This window comes from Siniperca chuatsi, linkage group LG23 (assembly GCF_020085105.1).
Source record: "Siniperca chuatsi isolate FFG_IHB_CAS linkage group LG23, ASM2008510v1, whole genome shotgun sequence".
NCBI classification, from domain to species: Eukaryota; Metazoa; Chordata; class Actinopteri; order Centrarchiformes; family Sinipercidae; genus Siniperca; species Siniperca chuatsi.
In genome coordinates this window covers 14,419,911-14,440,302 of record NC_058064.1, presented here as the reverse complement: position 1 = coordinate 14,440,302, position 20,392 = coordinate 14,419,911, and the positions used below count along the sequence as shown (strand labels likewise).

Genomic DNA, 20,392 nt, shown 5'->3' with positions numbered 1-20,392 from the left:
ATCTAAAATTCGCCACTCTACATGGAAATCTCAAAGGCTTGTCCTGTGGCTTTGTTGTTGCAGCTGCAACAATTGTCGTAAAACTTCTCTGGGCGCAGTGAATTGATCCTTAGACCTTTAAACTTTAGGTGAATGGCCTTCAGATGTGAGTGCAGCTGCAGCTGACAGCCTGTACAGAACTTCTAGCTCAGAAATTACTGGATGTAATATTGTGGATATGTCTAAGTATAGGTACACAGTGGGTCAAATTTAATAAAGTATCTGTAATGGGAGCTGCCCACTTGCCTGTATAACACCCTCAACACTTCATCTTAGACTCATGGTGGACATAGGCTGTATAGCATGAGCAAAGTGAAGTTAAGTTGATTTATAAAACAATGTAAAACATGCTTATTACAAATCATTTCACAAGACTATAAGGATAACAGGCCAAGATCAACAGACTATGAAGTAAATTTCATTAAAAAAATATGAACGAAAGAGCCAAAAAGCTAGTGTGATGCTGGAGGAGAACAGGCACCAGCCAAAGGGATTGGTCACAACCTGGCAAACCAAACTTTGTTTTTATTAATGACTCTTAACTGATCTATAAAACATTAGTAAATTATTTATTAACCAATAATGAAGCTATTAGTTACCATTTAAAACCCCTCTATAAAGGGTTCCTTGTTAGGAAGTGATACACACATACATCAGTAACACCGGAAGGCAACATGGTATATCTAAATTAGTATATTGGTTATACTATTTCATGATTTAATAGCAATAACTAAAAACGGTGTAAATGTATGGAGAAAGCAAGACAGAAGCATGATTCTCTTTCTGTATTTTTGGCACTGACAAATGACATGTCCCACTGAGCAGAGTGACTTGACAACTATGAAAACAGCAGCACATGCTCTGATTCCGCCTTTATTCTGGAATGAACCAATAGCGTATTAGAAATGTATCCGGATGTCCCGCCCATACGCACAAAGCAGGGAAACATGGCAGCTTCCACCAACAGCAACTTGGACATCTCGGCGTCTATCGCTGGCATTTTGAATGAAAAACACTGCCCTGGACACTTGCAGATTTTAAAAACATTTACGACTGCGTTACGGGACAAGGAATACAGGTTCGGACATAATAATTTACTTCCTTCTTAAATGGAAACTGAGGGTGTTAGCTTATCGGCTAAACTAGCCTGAAGTCCGACTGTCAGCTAATGTTACGTACTGTCAAATATAACGTCCAGCGTAACGTTAACGTTACGGATCCGTTAGCTACTATTATTCAGGCCCGTTTGTTGGCCTTTATGTTTTAATAAACAGTAAGGTGGAAGTTCATTCAGCTACCTAACCGCAATATAACTAAGATTTGTTGACCTATCAATTTAATTTGACTTACTTACAAAGACGACTGTCCAAGCTCTCTGTGGATTCAGACATTTTGCTTTGTCATAGCAGGAATAGCACAGGTGCAACTAATAACATTAATGCTGGCTCAGTACTACAATTACTAAAATGCAAAGCAGCAATTGATGATGTTATTATTTACACCTGTGTTTGACAAATGTTTCTTCAACCATACATTTACCTCCTGGTTGCCCCCAGGCTTGGGTACCACTGCACTAAAGTAACCGTGCTGCCTTCCTTGTTTTTGTTGGTCAACTTTCTGCTCCCAGAGATGCTGTGGAGGAGGAGGTGTTTTCCATGCTTCTAAAGGTCTTGTCCCAACTGTGTGATGAGCTGCAGGCTGCCAGCAGTGAGGATCAGGACCTGCAATCTGTCTCCCTGCAGCTGCAGTTGGCAGCTGAATGCTTCAGGGCTCAGAGGAACTCCTGTGTCCAGAGCACTTGCAACCAGAGTCTGCTCAGGTAATTCTAGATACAATGCAGTGTCAATGAGATAGTGGGAAAGATTAAGAAGATATTAGGGTGGTCTTTAGCTTAAATAATTGTTTATATGATTTATTTGACCATTTAATTAGTTGATTGAATTAAAAGTAAAAAAAAAATATTTCATGGCCATTATTTTCCTTAAAAATGAAATGAAATGAAAATGAATGTAGTCATGTAGAAGGATCTAGGATTAGTAGTTGGGAGAATATGAGAAATATATAGGAACATCACAGGCTGTATGGTCTCAAAAATTACCGTAGAGTTGAGTTATTACAATGCTGTTGTATTAGATTTCATTACACAGTGTGTGTTCATGTTATTGTGTCCACCTTCTTTGACAAAATAGATAAGCAAGGAAGCACCTAAACATACAGCAAGTACATAAGAATATAATTCTCTTTTTTTCCTCTAGGGAGCTTGGTTTCATTGATGTATCCGTTAAACTCCTGAGACTCCTTCAGACCACAAATTTGAGCAGAGATGAAATATTTGAACGTAAGTCTAAAATTAGATAATTGATGCTTAATAAAATTATTAGATTTTTTTAGGTGACCTTTTTGATACTGATGGGTTTTTTTTTTTTATCATCCAGCTATTCGTTGTGGGATCCAGTTCCTCGGTAACTTAGCGGTTGGAAACCAAATGTGTAAAGATGACATTTGGCAGCTGAGCTTCCCAAATCTTCTCCTGTAAGTTTTGTGTGACACAGCTGCAGTTATGTTTTTAACACAGTAAGCAACACTTTTACATAAAATCATTATAATTCACACTATGTTTATTGATCATAAGTTTAAATGTTTTCAGTAAACTTTTTGTAGGGGCATCCTGGTGGCTCACTGGGCCACAGGTTCACATTATGTAAAGAGCTCTGTGTTTTGAAACTGGCCCTAGACTTTATGCATATCATCCACATCTCTCTGTGTCATCCACACTAAAAACAGAGTTGATCTGAGAGCACTTTAATAAAAGTATTTTTATTTGTGATAGCATTATGACAGACCTTTGTAGCCAAGCATTTGTGCTCACATTGAGTCAACCCAAAACATGTGTGAACAGCCAGCTGCTCAGTGTTGATGATGAGAAGGCGGTAAACTACGCCTCTATGGTACTCCACACGTGTCTGGATGAAGCCAAGGTGGAAGAAGTGTCTGAGCCGCAGAATATCCAGCTGGCACTCAGGGTGATGGAGCTCTGTAGGACCCAACCTGACCTGGACTGGACGTAAGAGTGTGTGTGTCTGTGTTGGTGTGTGTAAAGCAATTGTTAGTTTATATGTCTAAAGAGTTTACAGTGTGTGTATAACACACTTTGAATTGTCAACTATTTTTTACTACTTGTTGGTTAAGTTTTTTATGTTTTTATTTGGTATCCATTAATTTACAGGGTTCTCATTGCTACCCAGCATTTCCTCAAGTCTTCAGCTCTGGTGGAGAGCATGTACTCTGGGATGTCTCACCATGAAAGGTACTGGGCTTTTAATGTAGTGACAGACTAATGTCACTATAGACCTACTGGCCTCACATAGCCAGACCTCTAATAAAATACTTTTCTGAACCTGCAGAATAGCAAGTTGATGTACCCAGGAAAGCTTATACTACCTATCAGGGAGCGCTACCTAGTCCAGACGTCTCATATACGTGTGTGTGTGCACATTTTTCAGAGTTACTCTATTAGAGCTGCTCTTTGCCCAGTTAAGAGAGGAGGACTCAGAGGAGTGTGGCATCCCTCCCAGCGTGGCTCGCTTCCTGGCTAGTTCCTTCCAAAAAGGTTGTGGAGCTGTGCTGACACTCGCCACTGGCTCCGCTTCCAGTGATGAGGTACAGATAGTAAACCTGACTGATGTATCTTCCTCAGGCCTCAAAAACGCAGACAATTTATTTCTATCATGAAGTGAGTAAAATATGTGTAACATTTGGAGAGCTTTTTTCAGTTTTAGTTTTTCATTTTCTAACTGACATGTCCCCACCCTAACATTATCTCACACCCCATCCTTTCTGTATGTGTTTGACACCTGTTGGTTGCAATCCCCTGTAGGTCCTGCAGGAGGCACTGACAGTGATAAGTCTGCTGGACGTGCTGTGTGAGATGACCTCAGATCTCAGGCAGTTCATGTTCCTACAGAACCATCCTGACCTTCTAGTGACCACTGTTGGTAAATGAAAACACACACTCAAACAACCTCTTTGACCGTGTCCACAACTGGAGTTGTGGGTCCAGTTTGGCCGACTTATGGTAAATATGTCATCTGTACACAATAGACACTCCTTGAAATGGTGCTGTGAAAGATCCAGATCCCCATCAAATCACCCACAGAAAACAAATGAAGATTCCTGCACACAACCCTTCCCTATGTTGACAAGCAATAAAAACACAGCAGAGTTCAAATACAAATAAGTTTGACACAAATCACCTTATTGGGTACTTAAACAACATGTCTAAAGTAAACTTATCTAGAAATCTAATTCCATAATTCCAAATGTATAATCTGAGTTATTAGCTATAATGGCTTGAACTTAAGCTTATGTAAATTAAATGTATTTTTCTCTTTTGCTACATCTCTCTACTGTGTGTGCTTTCCTGCTTTTCACCCTTTACATTTTCTCTGCAGAGCTCCTGGAGCAGGTGCATGCTATAGGGAAGGCCAGTAAGAATATTTTCAGTGCTGCACAAAACTTCTCCTCCTTCAGTGGAGATGGAGACTCTTCCTCCCATTCTCCCGTGATCAGCTTCAAGGCCCACCTCATCAGGCTGATAGGAAACCTCTGTCACAGCAATACCAACAACCAGAACAAGGTTTGGATGGATGGATGGATGAAAGAACAGAAAATGGGCACTTTCACACCTTAAGTTCGGTTCACTTGGTCCAGACCAAGGGAAAAGATTATTATACATTGTTGCCTTTTTAGTTCTGGTCTAGTTTGTGTTCACACTGACTTATTGCAAACAAACCAAGAGCTGTTAACATGAAGTCATTTAGTCCACATAAGAGTTTGAATGACAGGTGTAACACTACCTCAGATGAACCGAACCAAATGGGCAAACTCACCAGAGTTTGTTTAAACCAAACCAAACAGCTTAGGTGTGAAAGCACCCTAATAAACTGATGGCTGAATTAAGTCATTAATTAGCAACCTTAAATTAAACCAAAAATCTACCTTGTAATCATGCTGATGCTACATCTTAGCATGTGGATGGGTGGAAAAGAGAAAATGGATATATGTGAATTAATGTGCTTAATGCCAAACATACTGGACATAGACCATAAAGCCCAAATTAGTTAAAATGTGTTGTTTTTTTTTGTCTACAAACTTGCACAAAACCAGCTTTTCTGTAGCTGTAAACCCACTGCCATTTCACATATTGTAATGCTGTTGTTGGTAAACACATTTCCCATTTCTACAGTGATATGTCTTGCTATTATTAATATCGTGTCCAGTATAGATATCTGCCATTTGAAAAATTAGGAAAATGTGATGAAAATCAGCTTCTACAAAATGACTACCAGTGTAAGAAATTAAGGTCTGGAGAAGGTAAAGGATTTAGAAAAGGAAAATAATTGAATACTGAAAATGAGATTGTTATTGGTTGATATTCTTATTCATTAGATTTTTTTCCTTTTTTTTTTTTTCTAATCCACTGGGATCCCTCTTCTAATGGGATATGTCACTTAGTGAGCACCCTTGATCAGTCTAACACAATGGGGTCATAAGTCAAGAAGAGAGTGAGAGATCTACATTAGATTAGCATGTTTAGAGTGCGGGATCTAGTAATGGGCTGTTGTATCAAACCACATGATCTCCTGAGGACAGAGGACAACTGATGACTGCAAATGAGTGTAATGTCTAATGAAGCGAGAGGCTGTGTGTTCCTACTGCAAGCTTACGGGTTCTTTCAACACAACAACTTGGTTTTGCACTGAAATGTGAAACGTTCCCTCCCTCGCTTTAGTGATTTTATCAGTTTCCCTCCATTGCCATCTGTCAGCATCTCACTATTAACATAAAGTACAGATAATAGAGCGGATGGGGAGGAATTGGCCTCTATCTGTGGCACATTATAGACTCAGTCCTACTTAATAGAAACAGATTTGTGGAATGCTTGTGGGATGGCCACCCTCAGTTGGCCTCTCTATAATATTTATGGATGCTGATCTGTGGTCTGTCAGTGGTCAGAAATCACCCCATATCTGTTTTCACTAAGATCTCTTCCAGTAAACCAAATGTCATTCTGTTCACCTTTGGGAGAGATTGTAATTTCAGATGTGCATGCAAAGTGCTGAACTGCGTGTACCGGCTGAAGTCAGAGTCCAGTCGCTTGTTATTCATCTCTTTATGGGTTTGGACATAATATGAGCAACTTCAGACAATCATTTTGAAAGTGGAAAATGCAGACCTGGGTGCTTGTCCTAGTCAGCGACTTTGTTTCTTTGACAGTTTAAATGACATTTCCATTTTCTGAAACTCAGCACATCGTTTTGTTCTGGAGCTCTGTGTTTGGAGGGTAACCACAGCGGCAAGATGAGGGCACAGCAAGCAAAGACAATAATTAAGCCTATAGAATCAGACACATGATACAGAGCAGATCACCCTGTTGTGACTGTCTGAAACTAACCCACAACCACACTGCTGCTTTTGCATGGATTTGAGGGACACTTAAGTTGAATACATTTCTTGCCTTTAAATGAATTTGTCCTTTTTGTTTTCTCTTTAAAAAGTGATTACTTGTTAGACTGCACCAAATCCTGCAGTTCACTGTAACATTTCTGAGTGAGATTTAAAAAGTGTTGAGTGCTTTCTCTGCTCTATTTTTTCATAGTATGAGCAGTCTGTGCTAGTGGTATACATTTTTTCACACCATAGAAAGCGTGGACATCTGAATTGTGTGGAGGAGAGCAAAACCTATAGGTGCTATTAGTACCACTCTCTCTGAGAGGCTGTCAAAGCTTACATTTTGTTTTTCATAGATTTAATTTCAGGTTTTCTATTGTCCCAAGAATGTTTTCACACACAATCAATACAGAATGTGCTAATACATGGTGTCATATAACCACAAAGCAAACAGCATATACAGATACTCTGATGAACCACTGTGAAATGAGCTTTTATTGAGCTAAGAAATGTATCTACAAAAGTATTGTTCCAGAACTGGTATTAAATTGTCATAACTATAAGAAAATGTTCAGCCATACCAAACATGGAAAGTGAAAACAGACATCTTTACCAGTCCATGCTTTTACATCTTACTGAACTTGTTTTCTCAGGTGAGAGAACTGGAAGGTATCCCCCTCATCTTGGACAACTGCAACATAGACAGCAACAACCCATGTATCCTTTGTTAACAGACGTTGATGGTGTGGAAATACAAACACATCTGTGTTTATGTACACACATTTCAAATGTATCTAAATCATTGTTCATATTTATGCCCAGAAGTCATTTTAGTCATTGTGGATCTTATTCTGGCACTTGTAGAATTAAATTTGGCATGTTTGCACAGGAAAGCGGGTGGGTTTGCAACCAAAAATAAGGGTTTGCATCAAGCTTTGATTGCTACAGTGTGTGCAGGCTGGCCAACCAAACTTGTTGAAATTTTCACATAGTGTTCACCACCTCTCAATACATCTTTGCTTGCAGCTGGTCAACACCGTCAACTGATTGGTTGCATTCATTATTGAAATCTTTTGGGCTGCTTGTAAATGCTACTCTTTGTTTTGAGAAGTGTTCAAGTAAAGTCTGTCACTGTATCAGAGAGATAAGTCATTTCTATGGTAATTATTTAGACCACAGTGGTGCTTTTGTATCAGATTGCATTTTGTGTTTCTAATGTTTTGTCAGCCCCCATTTACTATTTATTATATTTATAAACGCCTCTCAGTATTATGCAATCCAATACAACAACATCACTAACTACAACCTTACAAAATGACCATACACTTGATATGGATAACTCTGTACTGTAAGTTGAAGGTTTGCTCTGCTCCCACTGCAGCTGGTGTGGACCAGCAGACCTTGACCTCCTTGGAAGGAGTGTACATATGATGTGGTTTTAGTGCCCTTTTTCACAACATTGTGACAGGCTTTGAGAACACGCTGATTTCTGTTTTATTTGGAGTATACTGCCGGTCACTGAGCTCCAACCCCTGAGTTGTTCTCATCTCCAGCCCCTGCTGGACATCCTGCTCCCAGTTGGTATTAGCTGGCTAAAGTCAGGGCACCGTGCCAGGTTGTCTTTTAACCAGGTCAGGTTTAGTCTGAGCAGAGCCTTTGTCCCCCTGCCCCTCTGCCATACATGCTTACACACATACACACACTGCCCACTCCGTCCACCTTTTTCATGTAGGTATCAGCATTTGTTTCTGTTCAGAAAAAGATCGTCAAAGAAAGAGATGTTTATGGATTTATGTGGGAAACTTGAGAGTGGTGAATTGAGAATGTTTTGTATCACAAAACATGACCTGTCTGCAAAACTCATTTGTTTGTTGGGCTGTCTGCATACTCCGCGACCTAAGGCAAATACCAGGTCATTAATGAGTTTGACATCCTGAGTTGGACATTGAAAATGTTTGGCCTGTGTTGCATGTACCACTGTTAACCTCTCTATCAGTCTACATTTTATCTATCTACCTTTTTATTAGTTGTTTTTTTTCATGTATGCAGTTTTTTCATGTCGATTTTGTAAATGCATTTGCATCACAACTGCTAGCACTCATGTCTAGCATTAAATATTAATTTATTTGTTATGGTGTTATCAAAGTGGTGCAAAGTGGTAGTGTTGTTTTTGTAGTTAAAAACTGATATTGGGACATGACAAAAAAAATGTGACACCTGACGACAAAACTTGAAGTTCATGCTTGTTTTGTAAGGTTATGGACTTTAGCTGTAATTGGCTATTTTAATATGTTTTAAAATATCATAACATGTTTATTTTTCCCATTGATTGTTTTCTTCATTTGGGAAACCGACTAGTGCTGGAAAACATGCCTAAAAACATGGTCAAAAATACCAGAAAGAACCACAGTGTGCTTCGTTTTCTAGAATTTAAATTCTGACGTTACTGTTCTTAACATGATGCCTCTAGTTATCAGCCAGTGGGCCATCTTTGCCATCAGGAACCTCCTAGAACACAACACGCAGAACCAGGAGCTGGTCGCCGCCCTGGAACGGCGTGGCACCGCTGACTACTCTGCGCTCAGGGAGTTGGGTTTCCTGGTGGAGGAGCGAGATGGAAGCTTGCTGCTCAAACCTGTGAGGAAAGACTCTTGAAAACCTTAGAGGAGCAGCCAGGAGAGAGGAGGTCCTCAACCCGCGAGCAGGTTTTCATGTGAAGTATTTATTTAGAAAGGAATAAAGTACATGTGCACACGTATACACTTGTGTGAACATGTACTCTTGTTGTGCTACAAGCCTCATTAATGTTACCTAATACTTAAGCTTCATGTGCAGGTGAATGACCTGTCCGCTACTAAACACATGTTTTGTGCCTGTCCAGAATAATTGACAGCCACACTGCCGATAGATTAACCAGAAAAACGCTTTTGAATTAATTATTTCTATCAGAGAAGTATGTATACCTTACTTTTCTACCTCAGAAATGCTTGCACTCATGTCCAGATGGGGCTTAAGGTATTCTTGATACAAAAAAGGCCCATGGGGTCCCCCTGGTATATAAGCAGGAGCTCTTGTTTTGTCTTGACCTGAGTGTGGGAAATGAAGAGTTTGGGAGAGGCGAGCCCATGCTGGTACCTTTAGGCAAGGTTGATGCTTTGTGGTTTAATCCAAAGACAAAGAGCGCCACAGTGTCCCGGCTTTTCACTTTTCACAGACACTGATGTTACCAGCAGGGGTTGGGGTTTAATCCCAGGCCCATAGTGACTTCTGCAGTAACTGCGAAACAGAGAATGACCAAACCATGATGTAATCAACCGCCTTACCTACTTAAATGGTGGTGTCTTTGCCAGAGGGACAAAGACTTGTTTTCCTCATTCAAACGCTTAAAATAGCTGCTTATCTAAACAGGCATAATATTATTAATATCATAATCTAAGGACATTTTAGTGCAAAATGCAATACTAAAGCCAATGATAACTGAAGCTATGCATGTTTTGTAATTTAAAAACAATGCTCAGTATACAGTATAAGCTTGTCCCTATATCTCTGCTTGCTTTTGCCATGGTTCTTATATTAAGGTTATAACAGTAATGAGTTTTATACTCAACATAGTCTAGTGAATTTCATCCTAATCTTAATCTTCTATTTCTATCCTATAAATAAGGCATGAGGGCTAGTGGCATGCATAGATCATTAACCATCCTTAAACTCACAACATTGAGTTCATGTTTTACACCTTAGACCGCTTCTCTTTGCTCTTCGCAAGCTATATTTGAGTTTTACCAGAATGCATAGACTTTGTTAGAGATTTAGTAAATGCTGTACTTCCTATTTAGTTGTAGCTATGTGGCTGCGTGTGTGCTTCTTTTGATCAGAGATAGTGATTCTGGATCAGTAGATGATGGATGAGCGCATACTGAAAGTGTACGTCCGAAGAGTGAGTGAGTGAATCAGACCAGAAGCATTAGTTTGCAGAATGACATCCCTCCCTGCTCCTTCTGTTGCTGGATAAGCTGAACAGTCCTGACACCTCAACAATGCAGCGCTTTACGTGCCTGCCCACACCCTGCTCCACCCTGTTTGCTCTGCCTCTGATTTTTAATGACAAAATGTATTGAAACAATCGGCTGGACTCTCCCCTCAATCCGCCGGCATAGTAAAGGGAGCTTATGCGGTTCCGGTCCCCAGGATTTCAGACAGCTAACAAAACAGCTGTTACTTGCGCTCGACTGGCTGGCTGCAATGCTTTTCAGCCCCACAGGAAAGAGGCTGTGCGAGTTAGCCGGGCTGAATGAGGTGGCATGGACGCGGCCGTCTGTTCACCTCCTAACACATTAGTACCACATCAGTCAAGGCCAGAAGTTCTTGTGTTTCCCATATCAGCGTTTTATACCATAGGCCTCTACTATATTGTATTGGTGCCTTCTGATTTGATATTCGCCTTCAGCAAAAAACACTTTGTCAGGGTGTAAAGTATATGCTTCATGTTTATGTCAAATAATATGTTTATATAAAGCTTAATAAAGTACTGTGTGTGACAAACAGCTTTTTGTAATGATTTTAATAATGCCTATAAAGACCACATTATGTGACATAAAACTCAAGAGGCATTAAAAAAGCATACTCAAATTTTATTGGTAAAAAAGAAAAAATACAACTGTCCATGTTTGTAAGTGATGCAGACTTTGATTTTGCCACAGAACAAATAAAGAAACTTGTATTTGAAGTTACAACTATGCTTTTAGGAAGCAATGAGTTGTTCCTAGTTACCGAAAGAGCTATGAAGACAACTGGAAACACAGAAATCTCTTCGGTCGAGACTAGTTGGTTGCTGAAGCTTCCGATGTATATTCTACTTGCAATTCCATGCACTTGATGAATCACTCAGCTTTTATGAGCTACATTGAATTGTGAAGGATCGTATCGAGATGGACAATCGGGGCTACTTTGGTAGAACACGTGGAGTATTTACAATTTAGGAACTTTGATCAAAGACATAAATTCCAAATAATTTATAGCTCTCAAATCTGAAAACAATGACATTAGAAAACACTTGTAAATAGTGACTTTCCTTTTCCATCTATAAATGACATAAAGTGCCACGTTCCTCATATAAAAATATACTCTTCAAATTGTTTTGTAAGTTATATAAAGCCTAAATAAACATTTCTGAATACATTAAGGGTGCTGTCCAAAAATAGCTTTGAGGCCTTTGATCCTCTCATACCCCCTTCTGTGTGGTTAGGGCACATGCCATCCACCCAGGCAGGCCTAAACCGCGCTGGAAGGCCTTGTGTAAGCAGAGGCCATCATGTGGAATTCCACTTCTCTGCCGTTCATGTGAATGCTGGATGTATCTGAACCTGATTGCACCTCTATGGAGTTCCAATGAGGCTTACATGCTTTTCTCAGAAGTCAAGAGCCCTCCGAAAACAAAACAATGAACAAGGTCAGGATGGAAAGTTCCGTTCAAACTGACAAGTTGGGATGCTTAAAATAGTTTTGGGAGTATTTTCTGCCTCTTTGGCTCTTAGCATAACTAAGGGTCTGGGCTCGGAGGGGAGGGGGGGACATGTCCATGAGAGAGATGTCAGCACAGCACTCAATACCACAACCCCCCAACTTAGTGATGTCCCATTAAAAAGAGAAAGAAATGTGACTATGTGAGTGCAAAAGAAAAATAACTACTCTATAGCTAAATACGCCACTGACGACAATAATGGATAAAAATGAAATAGCAGAGGATTTTGCTGTGGCTGTAAATGCGACTCCATATGACTAAAAAACGGTTACTCCCAGCTTGAAATGTTTCAGTAGCAAGTGAAGACCATAAAAGAATAAAAAATGTTAAAGAGCAATTGAGTTTGCTATCCATCCTATAAGACTTTAGGTTTGAAAGATATTTTTACATAAATAAGTTTGTTTTATTTTCAGTGTTCAAACAGAATACAGTGTGAGCGTACAGTTAAAAGTATTCCACTGCTGTCTTTCAATCTTCATCAGGACCTGTCCTTCTTTCATGACAGTCTGAAGCTCTTTGCTGTTGTAGCATTTCCAGTTAGCGTGTTACAAAAGTCTTCTCAAGATCCAACAGTAATCCTTGTTGTTTTTCCTCTTGTGCGTGACGTCTGTAAGCTACATCTCTGCAAGATGTCTTCCAAATATTTAAAAGAGAACATCAAATCCTTTCACCTGCAATATGTTTGCATCATGTCACAGTTTTGTATAAGCGCGCAAGAAAATGTTTGTTTTTTTAAATCACTCGTGTCTCTTTTTTTTCCAATACTCTCCAAACCTCATGTCTGTTTTTCCTTTCTTTAAAGAATTCCAAAATAGGATGTAAAAATGTGCAAAATGTTGAATAAATACTTCCAAGTCCTTCACTTCAAATTCCACTTTGTCATAACCCTCTTGCTTTCAACCACTGTCTGTTTCCCCAGTGCCCCACTTCCTCATTTCCTACTTGCAGGTGAAAACTTCCGTTTTCTCACTGCAGGTGTTGCACTTGACAAAACAGCACCAGTGGAACTTGCAGTTGCACTGCCAGATGCGCGTGTAGTGGTGCGTGTTGTAACCCCGGCCGCAGCACATCACATTACAGCTGTCTGTGTGTGTCGAGGTGCCGTTGCACAGTCTGCCCCGTGTTCCTGTGCTTCCTGTGGCTGTGTCCTCTTCGCAGTAGTTGGGCGAACGCTCTAGGTACACCAGGTCTGTGTCCGTGGGCTTCTGGTAGCCCCGAGCCTCTTTGAGGCGTAGGAAGGAGGGTTGGCGGAGTCGCGAGGCCCGGACTGGCTCTACTTGAACCGCGTCACTGTAGCGTTCCTTCAGCAGGTAACCAATCTCTCTGAACTTTGGCAGGGTGATCCAGCAGGTCTTTGTGGTGCAGGAACCAGACACGCCGTGACACTTGCACTCCAGCTTCATCCTCTCCTCTAGGATCTGATCACATAGAGAGTAGAAATTAGGTCTGTATGAATTAAAAGAGATAGTTAAGAGCTGGACACAGCTGAATCTGCGTGATTCATGCACATGTCCATGGCTTGAACAGTTAAAAGCAATCGCATAGCCTTTAAATCTGTCTCTTTTGGTAAGCTGGGCTTTCTGCAGACACTTCAACTTTCAGCACACCAACCAGTGTGCCAACTTTATGTCAAAAACCTGGGGAAAATAACTCATACCCCAAGACTGCAGTCTTTAATTAACTTTACCTTTCTTCAGACCACATAATGGCGTGACAGCCCGAGAAAACTGACCAGAGCTGTTGTGGAACCGTACATGTATAGAATTACATTGTGGTTTGAGCCAGATTTATATTATAATGCCATACAAATATTTTCAGTTGACAAAACTGACAGGTGATTGTTTGCCCTTGCGACTGAGCTTGATGTTAATGTGAAAAAAATTACCCTCTGAATTTCTGTCACACATACACACTCACACTTTAATGAAAACACTACACAATAAATAAGTTAAAGTCATGTTTCAGAATCATGGACAATCTATGTCAATTTAGCCATTTTCCTCTTCCCACATAATCTTACATGTATTTATGCTGGACTGTGGTGCTGTATGATGTTTTCAGCAGTGAACCCCAAATATAGATTGGATGGATATCATTTTATACATTTGTCCTTAGTGTGGTCAGATTAATTTTGTTTGCGTTACCTTTCGCCCTGCCTCATTGTTGTGCAGGTTCATCAGGCGGCGGGCGTTTTTCTTGATCTCACGGGCGTCTACAAAGCGCCGCGAGAACTCCACGCCGTACTTGACATCAGCCGAGCAGCCTCCCCACTTCCAGCCTTCCTCTTGGGCGTGGTAGCCCTGTTTCTCACGGTCACAGCCGCACTGTCTGAGGTTGCCTTGGCTACAAGCTGTGGTCACTGCATGGGCAACTCCGGCTGCGGTGATGGCATAAGTGAATGCTGCCTCCCTGCTGCCTAAAGAGAAAAGAGCAGAATCTGAATAAATTTGAGTAGAAAGTAATGGAAAGTAATATAATACAAGCACTCTCATTATTTCAGAGTAGCTTGATCATGTACCCATACTTTGTTATAGACATTCTAAAATTAGTAATTACAGTACTTTCCTCAGAAAGGCAAGAATTGCATGCCCATAACACAGTTACGCTGTTATGGTACAAGCAGGAGGTTTGTTTTGACCCTCTTCCTTTGAAAAGGAATGTGTTGAAAAACTTTCTTATTAAAGAAACACTGCTACAAATTTTACACATGAATTGCAGCTTACTTGTCTTGTGAAGTACTACTCAGTCCATGAACAGTTGTATTATGTCTTCCCCTGATGATGTCATCAAGGTTATTTAAATTTGGGCTTGAGACTAGCAGAAAGCCTGCGTTACAAACTGGGAGTGTGGAGTTTGAAAGAATTGGGCATTTAGGAGGCATATGGGTCAAATGAAAGATGCTACTGAGTTGCATTATGGGAAAATATAGCATTTGTGGAGCTTGAGCCATACTGGAGACTAAACCTCAGACTAACTCGGCTTCTGCTGCATCGATTTTTTTCTTCTTTTTTAAAGGCCTTGCACACCCACACAGGTTTTTACACTTATTCTGGCAAATTAGACCTGTTTTCAGGTAGAAGTTGGGCAGAGCTGCACTGGAACTACATGAGGTCACCAAACTTTGTTAACCAATAAAAAATGATGAAGATGTTATTTCTCCCACCCAAACACGTGCAACAAAACTAATAGGAAGTATAGAGAGATGTCAGTCGAGCACAAGCTGTACACACTCACACAGTCCTAAGAAGAGGTTTTATCAGGCAAAATAAGTAAAAGCATCTGTATGGGTGGATTTTAGATGCGCGGGGCCTTTGTACTGTCTGGGGCGTCCCAGTAGCTAAATGGTTACGCCACATACCACGGTTCGATTCTGGGCAGGGACCTTTGTTGCATGTCATGCCACACTATCTCTCTCCTTGTTTCCTGTCTGCATTTGTACTATCAGCTTTCCAATAAAGGAAACTGCCAAAGAATAATGTTAAATAACTGAGTCCTCCATCTTATTGAACTGCAATAGTAAGTTGCCGGACTACTCCTTTAAGGAAAGATATCAAGTATCAGCACTACAACTTCAGTAGGAGATTGTGGTACTCTTTTCAGCCTTACTTAATTTTAAATACTGTACAAGGCAGATTAAAGGGCAGGATATCAGAAGTTGACTTTGAGGAGCATCAGTATAAAGAGCATTATTCAGAGCATCTACATAATATGATAATAACTCACAGATTTTTTTATTTCTGCCTTGTTTGATATCTCTGATCTGCATCAGTAGTCAGCCACTGTTAGAACAATAATCAGCATAGTGGTGAAAACACAAGTGACATCTACTGGCTGACTGGAGGAGCTTTTTCTGGATCGACACTCAGTGTTGCTGTGTCTTAATGTTTTTCATCAATGGAATTTCTCACGCAGCTTAAGTGTCATTCTGTGTCTCTCTTAGGCGGTCCACATTATTATAGCAAATGATACCGTTGTGTTGCATGTTGTAATAATCTGTGGCCAGGCTTGACGGAGATGTGCCCATTTCCAATCTTTTGTATGTCACCATTTGAACTTAAGAATAAACACATTTATATTTATGGCATGGAGGGGGAAATGAATTTATTGGCACTACAATTGGTAATAGGATATCCTCCCTCTCCAATCAGAATAATGCTGGGCCTTGGTTCTTCTCAACAGCCCAGAGTATTAATGCATGGCGTCTCTGGTAGAGGCGATTCTAATGGCGCCCTTCCAACCTGACAAACTCACTCGCAGAAACCATCGGGCCTGCGGTTCCCCCAGTCCATAACTCATAACAAACTCTGAAGTCTTCTCTCATCAGGCTAAATCCGCGACCCATTCAGATATATTGTATGGTGAGCATTTCTCAAGGCATCAGGCGCATGCAATAGCCAAACAGCCATCTCCTCGCACTGTGATTTGTTTTGATTGTACAGCAGTGCATGCAGGGTTCCATTGTTGCCATCCAGCTGCTGGAGCTGACTTCAATTAGTGGTTAGCATGAATCTCTCTGGTCTTTCTCAATGCTTAATGAGTTCACAGTGCCCGGCAGGTCAATCAAATGAAGTGGTGGATGGTACATTAACAACACAAAAGGGGGTATGGACCTGGCTTACATTTCCATTTTTAAAAATAGCAAAAATGGATACAGATGGCAAAAGGATAGTGATCTTACAGATGAACGGAAATCTGACATGCTCAATATTTGTGTTTTTACATTAATTAACAGTCTAATTAGTTTTTATACAGATCTAATAAGATTATGTCTTCCAGAAAGGTCTTATTTGGTAAAACTGTCTACACGCCGAGGACATGAGGATCAGAACTGGGTCCAACGTGTCTCTCCAGGCTCGTTTACACACCACAAGAGAAAAGAGACATTTCCTCTGACAAAAGAAATAAAGGGATCCAGACGTCTGTCTGCCTGTCTCCCGTGTAGAAGAAAGTGATTGCTCCCAGAGCTGCTAGATTAAACAAGGATCCAAACCCACAGCAAGACCGCAACAAAACATTTCGGACTGAAATACAATTTATATAAGAGGTTCACATTAGGAGCAAACAGGCTTCTGTGAGAAAACTGGGAAGAATGTTGACTAAAACCAGGGAGATGTGTTAGTTGGTGTGTTTACAGATCGTGTAGGTTTGATTCAGAAGATGGCACACCCAGACCCTGCTTCATAAGGAAGTCACACTCCATTTATGACTGCTTCGCTGTGACAATGTGTGTTGCAAACACGGTGATGTCACACACCTGAACTACAGATTTAATCTCCTCTGGGGAAGCTAACAAGGCCTTTGAGTTGCAGTTTTTTATGTTAGTGTGTAAACGAAGCAGAGAATTCGTTGTGGTTGTTGCGTGTGGTATTCCAAAAAAGCTTTCATTAAAGTTTCGCCACCCATCTTGAAGTCTGTTTCATGCCACTTAGGTGAACTATGCTGCAGCTTTTTCTCATGCCGCTGACAACAGTTACACGAGGTTTAAGGGCAATACGAGAGGAATGAGAAGACCGGCTGATCTCAAACCACAGTGCTGAACTGTGCTCGTCCACACACACAGCACAGTTCTTTCAACTTCAATGATCGGAAGATCAGACCACACGGCTCAGTTTGGTTTGGCCAGTTAACATACCTGTTGACACACACTCGTGCGTCAAGGCTGGGATTTCCACCTGTTGCGTCTAAATTTAATTTGATCTAACTGGCTGTTGTGAAAATGTCGATATATGCAGTTCAGGGATTTACTTTTTCTAGATTTTAACATAGGTAAAAACCAGTTTTGCCCATGGAGTGCCCCCTGGCAGAGGGGTTTAAGGTGCCGACCTTCGTTGCATGTCATTTCCCATCTCTCTCCCCTCATTTCCTGTCATGTATAATGTTAAAATCTCAAATAAACACCTCATTTAAGACTCCCTCTGAGCAACTTTCTTCCCCTTATTCAGCCTGCTTTGCTGATTTCCTTCTATATGTATTGAGACAAATATATTTAAGACTAAAGAAGCTGAGTTTCAAACAGACTGACCTACTCTCAGCTCTTGTCCAAACACAGTCCTCTCGCCCAGGGCTGAGCAGTTCCACCGGCCGTAGCGGAACTGGTACTGACACTCAGTGATGCCCAGCTGGGCGCCTTCACCAATGACGATGATGGCGTCAGGGCGACTCTGACAGAGGGCTCTCTGACGGGGGGCCAGTCCCGGTATCTTGTTGCAGATGATGTTAGCACCTAGAGCTACCACAGAGGACAGTGCCCTGGGCAGAGAGAAAAGGGGATTAAAGAGAGGGACTGTCAAGACAGACTCTTTTTACAAGGAAATAGTTAGAACAGATAAGAAGAAATGGAGAAACATACTCAACATATACTTTGGCTTGAACGCTGTGCCCTGGTTGAACATTACCTGGTCTACGATTTGTTTCCAATAAGCAATAACATTTTTGCTAAACTTTTCATTACAGTTGCCAGCCTATACGTCATAAAGATAAAACCAAATAAACAAGACCAAATGAGAAGATAAGAGCAGACTGCAACATTCATCCTCACCCCAGATCACATCATGTGTAATCTAATGGACCTTCATAAAGACATGAAAGATAACAATAGTAGACATGGTCCAAATCCAGTTCATTTCTGTCTCTCTGTCTCTCTCTGTGTTACAGAAAACATGAACCACCACAGCTATTTTAAGTTTCAGGACCTGCCCTTGTTATGAATGAGAGGCATGTATGGTGCAGCAATCATTCTCTTTGTGAGGGCCTGGGTCTTTTAATGCTGTAAGAAAGAGCTCATTACATAGGCCTGCGCCTATAGGCAGAGCATGAAGTGGTCCAATATGACTCTTTTCCACATGCTGCTTTCCAGTTATGGCCCTTGTCTAACGAGGTGCTCCTATGACAAAGTGGTTCTGGTGTAATGTGTAAATCCATGAGAGCAGGTTATCTCATCAGCTGCGCGCATATTAGAACATGTAAAAATCATGTAGATTAAATATTGGCTTCATTCACTCAAGTCTTCACTGACTCTTTATAACAACTCTATTTATGACACTATTTGAATATAAATTACATAAGTGCTCATATTATGGGGATAAAATCCAGCTCTTGTTCCGCGGTAGTCTGTGGTTCCATTGTGGAATAAAATGAAAATGATTAAACGACACAAGTCACGCATTTCCTACCCATGTTTCCAAAATTTTGGTTGACTGGATATTCCAAGTTAAATTTTTTCCATTTCCAAAATAAACTTTATACCTCACCAGAACAAAATATAGCCACATCACTTTATTGAGCAACGTTAAAAGCTGACTTTTTAAGAGTAAAAATCACGTTAAGATATTTTCTTGTAACAAAACACCTGCAACAAGCAGCTAATGCTTTCAAGGTGCTAATTTGACATAATCACATTTCCCGGTGCGTAATTGGGCAATTTGCGCGTAAGGCACAACTGCTTGTCAACAAATCCAGCCGATGTGTGTTTGAATTATGCCAGTGCATTGATAAGAAACCTACAGGTAGCTACCGCTGGTGAGGATGAGGAAGATCTGTGGGTAGTAGACGGACAGCAGCGCACTGCGAGACGAGATGATGAGCATGGTTGCGCATTGAACACAGCTGGTTCTGCTCTCTTGCGGTTTGAAAAGATAAGAAGGAGAAAAAAAAGAGGGTGAAGTAGGAACGAGTATATCCTTTTATCCTAAGTCCAAGAGCTAAACGCTGGAGTCTCGTCTCTTCTTTCCGCTGTTGAGACGCGGTGTCTTCAGCTAGTGGAGCCGTGGCGCGCTGCGGCAGCTCCAAGCTCCGCTGTCCATGTGTCGGAGATGAGAGGCTGCATCCCACGGCCGAAGTGCGCTCTGCCACCTGGACTGATAGAGGACTGGGTTGGGAAAAAGAGAGAGAGAGCCGGGGAGAGAGGGTGGAGGCAGATGGGGTTCCGGATGTACGGTACGTGCCGCTTACGTCTCCAAACGTGAGACTGTTGTGGCATTGGAAGGGTGGGAGACAGTGGCCTCTCCCGGTGCACCAGCCCCCGGGATGAGTCTGCACCCCGCATCCCAAAGTACCACCCCCCCCCCATCCAACTCTCTCACCCTCAGTCAATGTTTTGTTGAAGCCTTAAGTTGTGAATTTGATCACTAGAGGTAAAGTTATATCTGTATCATTAATATTTGCATTTATATTTTGGGTTTTTTCTTCTGACTCAAAGCGGAGGCCTTTTCCAGCTTTGACTGATGCACTGCCTGTTGTGGGATCGAAGCTGTGACCCTCTGGGTACAATTATTCCACCATGCCACCCAAAACTCATCTTTAATGACTTTTACATGTAGAATTATATAACAGTAAAAAGGCCAACTTTTCTCTGTAATATTGTCAACCGTAATGAATTCACAT

The 20,392-nt window shown here is 41.0% G+C and overlaps 2 protein-coding genes across 3 annotated transcripts; one reads left to right on the top strand and one right to left on the bottom strand.

The window, feature by feature from the left end:
- The first annotated feature begins 949 nt into the window (after positions 1-949).
- atxn10 (ataxin 10) lies at positions 950-11,031 on the top strand. Its single transcript, XM_044185659.1, has 11 exons — positions 950-1,117; positions 1,667-1,858; positions 2,295-2,377; positions 2,475-2,571; positions 2,939-3,103; positions 3,266-3,346; positions 3,543-3,699; positions 3,917-4,034; positions 4,491-4,675; positions 7,143-7,206; positions 8,960-11,031. The coding sequence occupies exons 1-11, from the start codon at positions 987-989 to the stop codon at positions 9,142-9,144; spliced, it is 1,458 nt and encodes a 485-aa protein (XP_044041594.1). The 5' UTR covers positions 950-986; the 3' UTR covers positions 9,145-11,031.
- Positions 11,032-11,167: 136 nt separating this feature from the next.
- On the bottom strand, positions 11,168-20,013 carry wnt7ba (wingless-type MMTV integration site family, member 7Ba). 2 transcript variants are annotated; one of them, XM_044185661.1, is made up of 4 exons: positions 19,524-20,013; positions 18,033-18,259; positions 14,155-14,426; positions 11,168-13,428 (listed from the first exon to the last, which is right to left on the bottom strand). In XM_044185661.1, exons 1-4 carry the CDS (start codon positions 19,604-19,606, stop codon positions 12,949-12,951), a joined length of 1,062 nt encoding a protein of 353 aa, XP_044041596.1. In that variant the 5' UTR covers positions 19,607-20,013; the 3' UTR covers positions 11,168-12,948. The 2 variants fall into 2 exon arrangements, with proteins under 2 accessions (XP_044041596.1, XP_044041595.1); XM_044185660.1 differs by having other exon boundaries at positions 19,514-20,011.
- Positions 20,014-20,392: the final 379 nt, after the last annotated feature.

Excerpts from the sequence above, each read along its gene's own strand:
- atxn10 (XM_044185659.1), top strand. The coding sequence starts at position 987 with ATGGCAGCTTCCACCAACAGCAACTTGGACATCTCGGCGTCTATCGCT. Across the intron at positions 3,104-3,265 it reads CAACCTGACCTGGACTGGAC|GGTTCTCATTGCTACCCAGC; the intron begins GTAAGAGTGTGT and ends ATTAATTTACAG. Across the intron at positions 7,207-8,959 it reads CATAGACAGCAACAACCCAT|TTATCAGCCAGTGGGCCATC; the intron begins GTATCCTTTGTT and ends TGATGCCTCTAG.
- wnt7ba (XM_044185661.1), bottom strand. The coding sequence starts at position 19,606 with ATGCGCAACCATGCTCATCATCTCGTCTCGCAGTGCGCTGCTGTCCGT. Across the intron at positions 18,260-19,523 it reads CTTCCTCATCCTCACCAGCG|GGCACTGTCCTCTGTGGTAG; the intron begins GTAGCTACCTGT and ends CTCTCTGCCCAG. Across the intron at positions 14,427-18,032 it reads TGGACAAGAGCTGAGAGTAG|GCAGCAGGGAGGCAGCATTC; the intron begins GTCAGTCTGTTT and ends TTTTCTCTTTAG.